Here is a 15024-nt window from a genome sequence, read left to right as displayed (position 1 = left end):
TTTCACTGTAGATTATAGTGTTTGAATAGAATAAGGTTTACATATTTGTTTTATTAATCTGATTGTTGTTCGTTTTCTCTACTTCACAGTTATCTGTTTTAATTCAAAAACGAGAAGCAAGTATTCCACTTTATTTGAAATTGGCTTGTGATGAATTACGTTTGTACAGTAAATATGAACAGGTTAGTGTCCTATCTTGTACATTTAACTTTTAACTTGACTGTTTTTATATGATATCTTTAGTTTAATATCACAGCTAACTATAGCATTGATGGATAGTTATTCATGGAATTTTCCCAATAAATATTGCTAATTGCAACATCTTATTCGATCATAGGTGTCTTCGAAGTATTTCTTGTGCTGGAAACACAGAGTAAGCAGTGCCTGGGTTAAGAATAGGGAACTGGGCAAAGATTACAAATCAATTGATAATGTAGTGGATCTTCATCAACTGAAGTGTTTGGGATATGTGTTACGTATGCATAACAACCGCTTACCTCTACGGACAATCTTGTCTGGTGTAGGAGTAAGTTGGAAGAAAGCTAGAGACGGCCATATAAAAATGAGCTACTAGTCCACGAAGTTTTTGAGCGTGGAACTGAGCCATGTCTATAGGTGTAGACTACCGTGTAATTATCATAACCGGTGGTTAGAGACCTTGAACGATATTGCTCCAAATAATTTGAAATGGCGTAGGCACATCCATTCTTTTTCTTCACTCAAATTCTGAGCTTCTGAATTCATAATTTTTTGGTGTTTGGTTCCACCCATTTATATTTTGCTTGAATCGTATCTTCGACACCCAATCTTTTTTATTCCCATATATTCTGTTACTACCTCTAATACTCTGTGATTTGGCCTGGCAGTTTTATCTCTCTGTGCTAACGGGGTATGGCAACTGAAACTGGTGTACATACGTACCAGGTTGTATGTGGTGATTGATTGATTGACTAAAACTTCATTTTAGCACATATCAACAAAGTGGCTCTCATCAACCTGATTCATGTATACATAATTTTTAATACCTCTCAAATGATTTATATGTATTCGTACGTTTGTTATTCATAGTTTTAAGTATGGTTATCAATTTAAATTGTTTGATTTCCATTTTTAAATAGTTGGATGCAAAATTAAAACAACTGCCTGATACAATATCCAGTTTAGTGATAGATGTTGTCAAACGAGTTGAATGTAGTTGTGGATCAGATTTAACTCGCATTACACTTGGTCTACTTACTTGCTGTCGTCAACCATTGTCAACAGAAGGACTACATAATTTAATTGATGGATGGTTAATTGAATCATGGATGGAACAACAGTTCAAAAATGGTTATACAGATTGCTGGCAAGATTTAAAAGTGCCATTGGACAACCTTGATGATATAATATCAAATGAGAAGATTATTTATCGAATGATCAATGATCAATTTAATAATAAAAATAAGCCTACATTATCTAAAGGACAACCACATTTGCCGTCGCTTTTATTGTATATCCTATTAACTGGTCTTCATCCTTTACTCTCTGGTTTCATTGATGAAAAAGCTGATATTGATGAAATCGACAATGAATTACCGCCTGATGGTTCTTTGCAAACAATAAAACAACAAAAGCTTGCTATATGGAATCTTGGATCAAGAGCATTATCATTTAGCAGTCGTGAAATACACAATCTAGTCTATGATATATGTTTTAATCAATCAAAATACATTATGGGTCATGGAAAATATGAATATACTTTCAAAAATAATCAAACGAGGAATTTTAACAAACGTGCAAAATATGATGAAAGTATGCCCGGTGATAAAACTCATTTGAAGACAGTGACTCTTCAAACTATACATAATATTTTAGCTTCAAAATTACGAAACATGAAAGATTTAATTTATCATTTAGTAAGTTCATTATTAGCCTATTTATTATTGGATAAATGAATCTTTTATTTGAAACCATGAATTGATCAATATTAGACCACCATTGAAAACCCGGAAGCATTGGACGACCGTTCCGTCTTAGTGTCGAACTCCTCAGCAGTGAGCGTTCGGGCGCGAGACCGAAAGTCCTGGGTTCGAATTCTGCCTGCGTTACCGTGGATGCCGACTTCTGAGGACTTCCATACTAGAACGAAACGGCCATCCAATGCTTCCAGGTTTTCAATAGTGGTCCAACATTGATTGGTTGATGATCTCAATTCAAAAACTCAACAATCTCCACAGTCTTATACTGAGAATGTTTTATTATCATCCCTCCTTCTATATTTAAAATAAATTGAATCATTTTTGATACTTTAATAGAGTTTGCTGTAAATCGATGAATGGTGTATTTTAGAATTATATCTGAGCTGTACTTCTTACTTATCTGTTTTAATTCGAGTATAAATTTTCTCTGTGTGATTATTCAACAACTGTTTAGTCCTCTGTGAATACTTAAAAACATTGTGAACTTAGTCCTCCAGAAACGAGATCGAAGTGAAAAATTAGGTCTTATGCCGAGTAAGATACCCTTCTCAACCAGAGATTCACGTTTCTAACTTCAGTTGATTTTTCGCATAATGTAGCTATCGTTCAGTCTCCATTGATGAAGAATAGCCGCTTCATTGTAGACGTAATTTAACTTCGTCGCTAACAATTCAGTTTTTTGGATGTATTAACATTATATATATATATATATATATATATATATATATATATATATATATATATATATATATATATATATATATCGAATACCCTGTCTAAATGATTGATCACCGAGATGTATGTTTTTCCGTAAAAATTAATTTTAGCATCATGCCGGTCGATTAAATGAAGTTGTTTGTTTACTCAGTAGTCCAGCGTTTCTTATTCATCAGATTGAATCTGGATATGGTTTGACATTGCTAGACGATATGAATAGATACAGTAAGTGCTCTATTTTCCATTTGGTCATTACTGCTAACTGGGTGAAACTGAATTTAAATGTATCTTTATTGTTGTTTCGGTTCTAATGGAGGTTTCTTCGGTCTTAGGTGTGTTGAATTGATTGCTAGGGGGACTTAATAGCTTAGTTATTAAACGTTTGACGTTTGAAGAAACAATGGTGGTGGATTCAAATTCCAGTTAAATTATCAAAATTTAGATTCAGTTAAATCAAGATAACATGTTCTAAACAATACTTTCAGTAGATTCTGTATTCCATTGTCTATCACCGAACGAAATATTACTTTAAGATCAATTTCGTCAAGGTTTTATTTCATTTGAAAACTATCTATAGTGTTATAAGTAAAAGCAGTTATTTATCAAATCGATCACATGTTGGGTGATTCAGTTATTGTAAAGTCATTGGGGTAGTCGCACATGGCCAATCTTAACCTAGCTGTTTAAAGACATCTTATTCGTTGCTCGCTGCTGGTTATAGTTGCTGCAAACTTTCAAACTAAATTGGAATAATTGATTAAGTGGCCATTTGTAGTCAGTAGCTAAGTAGATAACGCTATGGCGTTTGAAGCGAAAGACATTTGATTCGAGTCCTGGAGCAAACGTCAACTTTCGAATGTAGGTAGGTACATCCAGTTGTCGAGTTCCTAATAAGAAGAAATACGAGTCGTGGTTTCCACTACTAATCACCGTCTATCTCTATTTCAAAGTACATCAATCGGTTTTTAATTTTGATTGGTTTTCCTCTTATAATATCGTGATAAAAATGATATTGGCTTTTTTAGTTTTTATTCATCGACCATTTAGGATTAACAACGTATTTTCCGTGAATTGTATGCAATTATATCTATTTATAAGTAATACAGTACCATTTTTCTCATATGGTTTATTCGTTTGCAGATATTCTGAAGCAGTTGTAGAGTGAAGTGTGATATCAGGCTGAACTCTGATGAATACGTGTTTAATTTACCCTCTATTGTTAAGATACAATGAAACATCTGACATTTTAAAAGACAAATAAATAAATTATGTATTCTGAAAATAATCACAGGACTTATACCAATTCATAGGCATAATCATGTTGATACAGATAACAATGTTATATGTAAATGACAGATGTATGGTTTTAAATTTTTCAAAATCGTGTCATTTAAAAAGTTGTTTTTGGAATGTATGGGTTACAACACTGCGAAATCAGTTGGGAATGGTTAATTCTTCGTAAGGAAACTATGACATCGTATTGATGTAGTAATATTGCACTCAAGGTCATCTTTAGTGCCATTACAGGATAATTGTAGTCATTTGCAACTAGAAAAAAAAAACAAATTTATAGGTGTATAGTTTAAATTTCGTTAATCATTATATACAAAGCTGACGAGTCCCAAATAGGACGAAACGCGCGTCAAACTGGATTCCACTATCCATCTTTCCTTGTAATGCTTGTGACTCAAGGCAATATCGAGGCGATCCGCACAGGATTCACATATGTCAATAAGAGTGTGATCAATTTCAGTCCTAAACATAAATGGGAAGTTTCAAATAACCAATACAAAAGTGAATTAATAGTTATATGTGCTAAGAAAATGTAAATAACTGATTAAAGGTTATATATTCTCGCTTCTTGAGTGACATGAAATGAAGTGAGTGAGTTAGTTAAAGGAACAGATAAAATTCAGGAAAAGAACTTAATTAAATATTTGTATGCTGTTTATCGACGCGTATGAGCCCGAATTATGTTCATTTTAAATATTGTTAGATTAGTGTCTTATCATTGGTACTATCATTATGTATGAAACAAAGTAAATAATCATTATCCTTGAGATTTACCACCCTTTTTCTGATCATTATGATAATTTTTTTCTCAATTAGTTACAACTACTGCACATCATCGATCTGAACCGAACAATATTCCTACTTCATTAGATCTTATGAAGGATAAAATTATAACTATGCAAAGGTTTCTTGCATCGAATTATGAATTTTTAATTGAGTAAGTTGTTGATTTATTCATTTATTTAAAACAATTATTTTATTTCACTGAATGATAACAACTCTGAAAATGGTTCTATTGATCATTCTAAGAGAATACCGTTCTTGTGGCCCTATATCTGACTCCATTTGGATCGCATTATAATTGTTATTGAAATATTCATACAGCCAATCTTCGTATATAATCATCGACTGAAATCGCGTTAGTGAATAACGAGCCGAAAATAAATCAAATACGAAAATGAATTTTGAATACTTATGGTCCACACAACCGTCGATCTGGACAGATAATCAAAGGAGCGAACCGAAGAAAGCGAAGTGGGGAGAGCGAAACGAAACGAAACGAAGTGCGGTAGGAACTGCGTGTGAGCCAACTCCCTTTAACCAAGCGTGAATCGATATTTATAATCAAACGAAAATAAGCTACAGAAATGTGAGGAGTAGGATAAGCAATGTACACACATACACTCACATGAAAACAGTCAAGGTTGATAAACGAATAAGTGATCAGGTAAGAATGTGATTCGAGAAGAATGAATAGATTGGTCTTTCATAGTACCAGCTTCTACATCGTTAACAGGGCTTATATTATTATTATTTTTATTATTAGGACGATTATTATTATATGAGGATCCGTTTATGAAGAGTAGTGTTAATCGGCAACTTGTGACGACTGTATTCTTCATGTTTAGTGTTTGTGATGTAATTTTGGTCATTTTAAAGTTGTACATTATTGTAAAATGATTGTTTTCTATATTATACTTAGTAATTATCAATCAGTATTATTATATAATTTAATAATAAAACAATAAATTAAAATGTTAGAGTAAACTAATGTCCTGATAATCAATAATATTTAGTGAACGATTGAGTACTTTCTAGATCTTTCCTCATCTGATAGTTGGTAAGTTTCGATTACTGCTGACAATATAACAATGGCTTTCACAGCTGATATCATCTTAACTTGTTTAATAAACATTGAAAGCGAAATTATTAACACTTTTTTTCTTGATACAAAGTTAGGGTAGATTGGTGTTATAACCTTTTTACAAAATACTTTCCGTTTATTTAGTTGTATCCAAAACTAATAATCTTTAAAGCTCAGGTTGTGTATTACTTGGATGGATCACATATTCTATGTATTCTCTTTTAATTTATTAAATAACTGTTTTTTCCTCTTGTAAATTATGGGTCACTATACATTTGGTCTAGATGGTTTTTTATTTCATTCTTGTTTGATATAATAAAGGAGGAAGTATGACTTTTGAGACTATGGTTTATTATTTATATTTTTGTTGTATGATTAGCAGACGCTTTGAATGTTGTATTTTTATACTCCTATTTCGTTTGATTCGTTTTATAATTTATTGTACCAGATTTATCATTAATTAATTATTCCCCTATCGTTCTGGTATAGTATCACTTATGTATGTGTTATGTGATTTTGTATTTGTGTTGCTCTGTGGTCAAACCTTTCAGGTATATTATCGTATAAATTTGGAGTAATAATTGAACTGAGTATAGTACAGAACAAATCTGCTCTCTGTTTTCGTTTTCTGGTTGTCCACTCGGTTAGAACTAGTAACTTTTGAACTGATAACTGTCAAAGTATTAGTGGTTGTTCATTAATCGTTGTGTCAATTAGTGAGTGTAAAGTCACTAGTCCCACTGGTAATGTAGGTGAACTAGTCGATAATCGACCTAAAGAGAGTGTGTGTGCAAGATCGTGCAACCGCTCTCCTTTCATTTCATACTACGACTTGAACACACGAGACCAAATGCAACCCAAATAATCAGTCTGTTTATTTTTAGCAACGTAACATTGATTAGTTTAATTTTCTGTTTATTAGACATCCGTATTCATTCGCTGAATTGGCTATCAATCAAGATGTTGACGAATGGATTCATACAATTGGATATGCATGTTTACTTAGTTCAAATTATCAAGAGAAAATCAATGGTGAATCATGTAAAAAAATTTTCCGTATTAAATTAAGTACTAATGACATTCAATCTATCCTACCGAAAATTGTTCAACCAATTGCAATTCATAAACCAGTCACACCACTAACTGGTTCCCAAGATATCCCAATCTCAATTGAACTTGATCGAACAGGTAATTTATTAGCTTATGGAACTGAGTCTGGCACAGTTACGGTTGTCCAGGTTCAATCATTTAAGGTAAGTTTTTCGCGCTTTTCATTTGTTTTTTTTTGACAATATAACGAAATGGTTATCATTGGTATAAACCTATATAAATTTACTTTTTTGTAAGTCCTATTTTATTGAATCTATTTACTTCATCATTAACTCTTTGTTTTACTTTCTGTTTTCTTCTTTTAGATATTATGTTCATTTCTTGGACATAATATGCCAATACTCAGTTTATGTTTTCTTGATGATTTTGCCTCTGACGGTTCTACGATCAGACCATACGGTATGCCGAGTTCACAATTATGGTTAGTTAGTACTAGTCAGGATGCTAGTATACTTATTTGGGATTTATCAAATGTGATAAACAGTGTTACATGTGGAATAGCAACTAGTATCAGTTCCCAAGTGTCTTCTTTAAGTGGATATCATCACAAACCTGTGACTGTATCTGCTTGGCATCCGAAACGTCGTATTTTGGCTACTGGTGGTTTAGATTGTTTAATTTGTTTATGGGAAGTTGGTGAATTGGGATTTGGGTCATATTTTACGTTGAAATCATTTAGTTGTAAAAAAATTAAACCTAGTAAAAAGCTGAATATCAAATCATCGATTAATTCAATTGCTTTTCGTTTACCGAATTATGCATCGGATAGTGAAAAATCTATTCCTTCTGAATGTTTACGTGATGTTATGGCAGTGGGATGTTGGGATGGTTTTGTCCATTTCTACAGTCTCATATCTATGAATTGGATAAAGGTGAGAATTAACATTTATTTTATTATGTTGTGCTACTATATTTAATGGTTTTCAATTACTTTTGTTTGATTTTCTTTACTTTCCTCTCTCTCTTTTGACATTTTATTTTCTAGTCTCTTGCAATCTCAACATCTGCTATTTGTTCACTGGCTTACTCGCCGAATGGTGGCAGGCTGTTAGCTATTCTTGATAGAAAAGGTCAAAGTTTTATTTTAAATGCGAATACATTTGCATATCTAGGCCGGTTAACTGAAAATGTCACTTTTTCATCAATTGATGAATTCGCTTGTCTTGATGAACTGCATCATTTATTACCGAATCAAAAGGGAGTATTATGTTTCTCTGAACCAACTGGACGTTATCTCATTCAAACTGGCGGTGGGTCATCAGTTGGTCGAATCAATGTTTGGAATGCTCATCTCGGTGCACCTGAAGGTAGGTAAATTGTTTCATTAAAAAATGGCCTGTGATAATTTGCTTTCTTTGCTCAAAAGTATTTGTCAATTAGTTTTTCAAATGTCTTTTATAACAGTGTTTTCTTCTCAAATAATATAAAATTGTCTAACCAATTAGCAGCGAGAGTTTAAACACAAGAGTCAGATCGAAAGAGCTTGATAATAATGACCTCTGTAGTAACGCATAGTAAAAGTGGTGATCTCTGTTTATTAATTATTTTACATTGATTTATGATGTTCACGTTGTATCCGTTACCCATTAAGCGTCTAGTGATCTCATTTATAAATACTTTACTTCCTTTCAAACAAGACTTTCGAGTAATGTATACAGTGAATTCTCCTTTCAATGCTTCCTAATTATTTGCTTCCGTAAATACGTTTGAAAGTCGTTAATTCATTAAGCCATTCCTTCGTTTTATTATCTATCCATTAGGATTCTCTGACATTTTCGTTTTGACCCTATAATTATTTATTTGAGGCATAATAGGAGTATCTTTATCACTAGGTAACATAATGAATAGTAGTGTTTGTTGTTATCTTGTTTTTAATGACAAATATACTCATTAATAAGTCAAACTTCAATAACTGTATATTATGTATAACAAATTGTACAGTTAAGAATTGTGTATAAACGTTAAGGATTTATATATATGACTATTTGTTTTAGATTTCTTTCTACCTTTTGGATTCATTTTCTCTTCAGCACTTGTTCTTTGTAGTCTTTTTTGTGTGTTAGCTGCAGAATATTTGCACCTCTGATTTATAAGAATACTCATGAAAGAATCTGCTCTGCTGGATTGTATCTTATCGAGTTTATTGATCATTGACTAACTAACTAATTATTATGTAATTAAATGAAAATAACCTTGTTTAGATTTTCGTTCGCCGCTTTGACTTATACCGCTTATGTATTTGGTATTGATACTACCAGTTAACTTAAATGGAAGTTCCTGGTGCATAGTTGGAACTGGTGAACGAACGGTGAAAAACCGATTCTTTTAATCATTAAACTGCATTTTTCATCTGTTAACCAGGGCGTTTATTCTCTCTCTTTGTAGGTCCATGGATTAACGTTAGTCGCAACAAGAAAGAAATGAAACGAACTATATTTGTCACAACCTATACTATTGACATAAGTGGAAAGTATATCATAATTGGATGGAATGATGGTCTCTTCACTATTGTTCTAATGACCAATGGTGATACTGTATTCAGTTCGGATAAATTAACTCCTTTGATAAACGATAATTCATCTGTTGAAGCTATCGCTTGTGGTATTTCACCTTATTGCGTTGATGCTAATCTTGTCGTTGTTGGCTGGTCATCTGGTGCAGTTAGGGTTAGTTTTTTTGTGTTTCGATGATGGATTTGACCCTATTTAATTTGTTTCAAAATTCAGTTTTGACTATTATATCCTATGTGCATGTTGTTCAGGAGTTCAAAGATATATCCTCCGTTGAACTATCTAGAAGCCCAGAAAAGACTAGGAAATAGTTCGTATATAATCAGCACTAAAAAGCTTTTCAAGAAAATCTCTAAAGTGGATAAGCACGTGTCACGTTTCGATTGGATAATTATTTAAACCATTGCTATGTTCGGTATGTTTCTGTAGAGTTATAGAAATGCATGGTCTTGTACAACTCTAAATTTTCTGTATATAAACTAGCATTAACGTAAAGCTTTTATCAACATTTTCCCACCGTTTTTGTATTGTTTAATTTTACGTGTGGAAGTAGTCCAGGTTTATGAAGACTAGCTAGGAAGCCAGTCCTGAACGTTCTTGTAGCAGACCTTTATCTAAAAGGGGATAATTTTCTGGTCTAAAAATGATCACTTAATGTTCAGAATTAGGTGCCGATTGATCTTTGATTATTATGTTTCCAATAATCGTATTATTTAAATGTTCTTTGGCATAATTACGATATTTGTTCTATGGTCTAACTTGAAGTGTGTATAACCTGATGCTTGCACCGTTTTCGTTGAGCGGGTTTTTTTATTATCATGAAGTTATCACAGAATTTTCATTTGAAAACAACTTCCCTACCTAGTGCTTGTGATTATGGGATTTTTCCAGATACTCATGAAAGTATCTATTCTTTATTATATAATTGCATATTTCAATAGTTGAGATTATGAGTCTATTGAAGCTAGAACACTAGGTTTTCCATGGTGGTTCGCTTGAAAATACACCCAAGAATAAAGATCATCGCACTTCTATGCCGAATGCAATAAGATGCTACAAAGGAAACCCCACTGTTTTTTATTCCAAGTTGTACATGATAATGGTGTCTCAAGCTGTTGAGTTGCACGTTGTCTAGTACTCCGACTAGGTGAGATGCTAGTCCTAAAGACCTAAGTACATTTTAATTCACTCTCCAGAAACATTAAAGATCAATTAATTCTTTTACATGGTTGATCGATAGTCATTATAAAAATAGTTAATTGTCAAATTTCCCTCGTTCACTTTAACACTACTCAATTAACATAGATTCGATTAAACATAGAGTATGCCATACTAAACAACCTTTGGTGAGGTTAATAAAGTTCCTTGACGACTATGAATATATTGATTTCACCACCGAATACCATATACATATGCGAACCCTCTCGCAGGACTTGGACCAGGACCTTCGGTCTCGCTTAAGCTCTAGAATACTGAGCCAGCATCCGACGTTAATGCCTAACCTTAATCAATCCATGACATTAAGTAATCATCTACCATTGCCTTTAGTTGGTGACTGTCTCGCACCCGACATGGATTGGCTCCACAGATCACGACTTTTCACTAGGACTCGAACAATTGCTTCTCAAAACTAATCATACCATTGAATGCCGACTCAGTGATCTAGAGGTTAAGTGTTCGCACGCAAGACTGAACGTCCTGGGTTTGATCGCCTATGATAAGGTCATGGATTCGCACTGCTGAGGAGTCCCATACTAGGACGAAACGGCCGTCAAGTGCTTCCAGGTTTTCCATGATTGTCTAGCTTCAATTGGCTCATGATTTCAACTATTGAAATTACAAAAATCTCCACAAAACCCCTTCTGAAAATTACAGTTGATTTGAATTTTATATTTTAACTAATATTTATTCCTGAAATACTTTATTGTAGTCAACACACCGTCTTGTATAAATTGCAGTGAATCGTTATAATATTGGACTTACCTAATCATAATTGTTTGAATTATAGTCAATCAGTCAGTCATAATCAACATATGATCTGAAATTAATATGTGCAGGCCCAACGTCCCGACCGTATTAGCACGCTGAGATGAAGTTAAAATGATACACACCCCTCCTTCTTCTACCTTTCTTCCAACTTACTCTTGAACCAGCTAATTATCGTCCATCTACCTAGGCCTTGGTCAGACGTAATTATTACTTTCCCTAACAATCTCTGTCGATGTAGTTTGCTGCGAAATTCCATTCATTTATTTATGGACATAACATTCAGTGAATAACAGATTTATTGTGTACATCATATAATATGTCTGGTCATTGAATTTCCACTTTTGTAAGTGGATTTTGTCCTATCTATATCTAAATGTAAATATGTCATCATACATTCTTATTTTGTCTGTCCATTTAATTTATTACTGTTATTTATTTTCTCTTTTCTAGTTATATCACTTTAGCTTTAAGCCTGAAGTTAAATCAAAACGAGATGATAACTCCACTGTTCAGTCTGATATACATTCTATTTGCAATTTATCCATTGTACCTTTGTATACTTCTTGGTCACATTCTATTGAACATGCAGAGAATGGGACAGGTGAAGCTGGTGGTACTCTATGCGCATCTGCTTCTAATTCTATCGCAGTTAGCGGAGGTGGGAATTGTGAAGTATGGGCGTATTTTGTTGGTTCCAAGTTAGAAAATCCTTTAGTAAGATCAATTTGTCTTCGACAACATAGTGGTCAAATAACTGCTGTCGCAGTACAAATGAATTTTATAGCTACTGGCTCGAAAGATAAAGTTAGTGTTTTAATCTTGTTGTTAATTATGAGAACAGGATATGTGTTTGTGAATGTGTAGCGCATAGGTTTTTCAATGTTTAATATATTTGCACGATATCTAGCTTTTTTTTTCTTTCGTTTAATTAGCCAGTGAATACTGCATTTAAAGTATAATTTTGACCGTAGATTCCATTTCGAAATGTAATCTTCACTGTATTTGTCTCTTTTTTAATGTCGTGTAAGATGAGATGTACCACAGCATCGTGTTCATAGATGACACATGTAGATAGTCTCAAATAATTGAAATAAAATGCTCAGTGATCCACTAAACCAACATAAAAAAATATTCGAAGAAAGTAGACATTGTTTTTCATTGAACACTGAAAAAAGATGGTTGTCCCCATTTTGAATGTATAGCAGCTTCTATTTTATTACACTCCTTCACGATTTTCCTCAACTTTTGTCAGATAAATTATTCTTATCTTTCCAATCATCTTTCATTTTATACGTGACCTTTGGGAGTGTGTGCGTAATAGTAGGTATTTATTTATATATTTACATGTATTTCCTCTATGTCTATAAATGTTGAAAGTTCTTTCTATTTGTGATAATTCTTCATTTTGAATTGAATAAAATCCGACGAACAGTTTCAGACAACAGTTTTTCGTCCAGGTACATTAATAGTCATCTGAAACCAAGATGTCAAGTTGAATGTACTGCTAAATTTCGAAGTTTTATTCATGAACATCGAATTCAAGGGAGATACGACCGTGAAGATACTGAAGTACAACCCTTTCTTCGAGAAAGTTTTTTTTTCAGTGTGATATTTTGAATTGTTTTCTCCAGGAAGAAACACTTTTGGGGAAATGCCAACGACAAACAACTTCCTCCTTGGTCTACCTTAATGTACATTTATCAGTTTACGTGCTTTTGTTGATCGTGCTCATGATGAACGAAGTTTTGGAGACTACCCTGCATAGCTATCTAAACAGGAATACAAAATTGATCAAAATCACAATCTCTGAACACGGGGTCAACTCTAGTCATCACATGCCAATCGTCGCTGAAAATCATCTATAAAATTAAAAGTGGCTCGAAAAAGCTTTTAAATGAAGAAACTAGAGCTATTCACCGTTCAAAACGCATCCACTGCGTACAAAAGAGTCAAGTCCAATTCATTATTCTTCCATGGTCTTAGTACAACTTCTAATCCTAAAAATACTAAGTGTCAATTATTATCTCATTCTTCACTATCTTCTCAATAAGGTAGACAGTTATCTTTTAATTATTAATTGTTACTATTTCTAACCACTAAACTGTTATGTAAGTTTATTTCTTGGTATTTTTGATTGCTTGATCCACTTTGAATCACTTTGAAGTAAAACACCGCTCTATTCAATATTTTTAACTTTTTATTCATCTTTTGCTACCTCACTAATTTATTCATTACTACTTCATTTTCATAGACTTCTACATTTAATACTAATATATTAATTCCGTAAAATACATGTTTGTGTTTAACATTATCATCTTTCATTTGATTCTCTTTCTCTATCTATCTAAGAAGACTGATTTATTTCATTTCACAATTCTTATTAGCTCAAGGTTGTATCAGTTCGCGATAAAACATACATGCTTAAATCAAATAAATGTCTATAAACTACTTACTTAAGCACTAATCATGTGTTCACCAGTAACTGGCTTTGAAATGATCTCAACATTCTAGTTGTACTCTGTGAAGCTAGTACGACCGAGAGTGGGGAGGGTCATCTCACCCCCTCGAAATGCTCTCACATGGCCATGCATATACAGTCTCTGCTAGGGAAGTCTTACTCGTCACTGCCTTCTCATGGCGACGGTGTTGTTTACGAAATCGAGAGGACAGAAAGCGAATGTCTGGTACTTCAACCGGATTCGTCGATCTTGAAGATCCATCTAGGGGAGTTGGAAAACCCTGATTCCAAACAAATGGTGCATATATGCTCCAGTATCCTGAAGTAACGAACGGTGTACGGACCTATTGTTGGTCACTGGTTATCATGTGACTGCATCTCCCAAAGTTGTTCCATTACTTTGTGGATTAGACCTTTAACTGAAAGGCTCGGGATGTGTTGGGATATTCAGGAAAATATCCCAAAAATCATCCTGTTAAGCCTAATGCTATCCTTGGACATGAAATGGTATCATCTTATTGGTCAATATTTATTTGACGTGTTATTTTCCTGTTGGCCAATATTGTACAATGTTATTTTCTATTTTGTGGTACGTTGTGGTTTGCTTGACTGGTATATAAACAAAGTATGTTTGAAATATAATGATTCACATATCTGAGGCTGTGACTTGCGTTCTGGACTCAACTGGCTGGGTTAGACAGGGAAGCGGGACCAATCAGAACCCTAGGTCGTTCTACGTGTTTGCGCGTCTTTGGTCCGATCAATAATTCGCTACCCCTCTAAACAGCAGCATTTTTCACGTTATAACAGGATGTGGCCCCCTAAGTAAACCATGTGCTTCGGTTTGAGTGCCCGTATAGTATTCTAGCTTTCACATAGATCGAATGATATGTGGTGCATATATATATATATATATATATATATATATATATATATATATATATATATATATATATATATAGTGCTTCATTGTACTAATATTTATGTGTGTAAATAAATAAATAAAATAAAAATTAGTCGAATGAGAAATAGTTATATACGTAAATATTATCAATGACTCTGCAATATAGCACAAATTGGTTGAGCTTGGAAATGATGATTATGGAATTCTGTTTCAAATGTGGA

General features: G+C 33.3%; 1 protein-coding gene across 2 annotated transcripts in view; it reads left to right on the top strand.

The window, feature by feature from the left end:
* The window catches only part of MS3_00004992 (uncharacterized protein), a 69552-nt gene that overhangs the window by 36072 nt on the left and 18456 nt on the right, over positions 1 to 15024 (top strand). Inside the window, exons 23-31 of one of the 2 annotated variants that reach the window (XM_051212993.1) lie at positions 90 to 182; positions 1119 to 1895; positions 2786 to 2900; positions 4785 to 4905; positions 6755 to 7085; positions 7248 to 7814; positions 7928 to 8249; positions 9328 to 9608; positions 11892 to 12245. In XM_051212993.1, coding sequence (XP_051068926.1) covers positions 90 to 182; positions 1119 to 1895; positions 2786 to 2900; positions 4785 to 4905; positions 6755 to 7085; positions 7248 to 7814; positions 7928 to 8249; positions 9328 to 9608; positions 11892 to 12245 — 2961 coding nt within the window. Of the gene's footprint in view, positions 1 to 89; positions 183 to 1118; positions 1896 to 2785; positions 2901 to 4784; positions 4906 to 6754; positions 7086 to 7247; positions 7815 to 7927; positions 8250 to 9327; positions 9609 to 11891; positions 13567 to 15024 lie in introns of those variants that run through there. The other variant, XM_051212994.1, reaches the window with a different exon arrangement.

This window comes from Schistosoma haematobium, chromosome 3, assembly GCF_000699445.3.
Source record: "Schistosoma haematobium chromosome 3, whole genome shotgun sequence".
Classification (NCBI taxonomy): Eukaryota; Metazoa; Platyhelminthes; class Trematoda; order Strigeidida; family Schistosomatidae; genus Schistosoma; species Schistosoma haematobium.
This window is presented reverse-complemented; position numbering and strand designations above follow the sequence as displayed.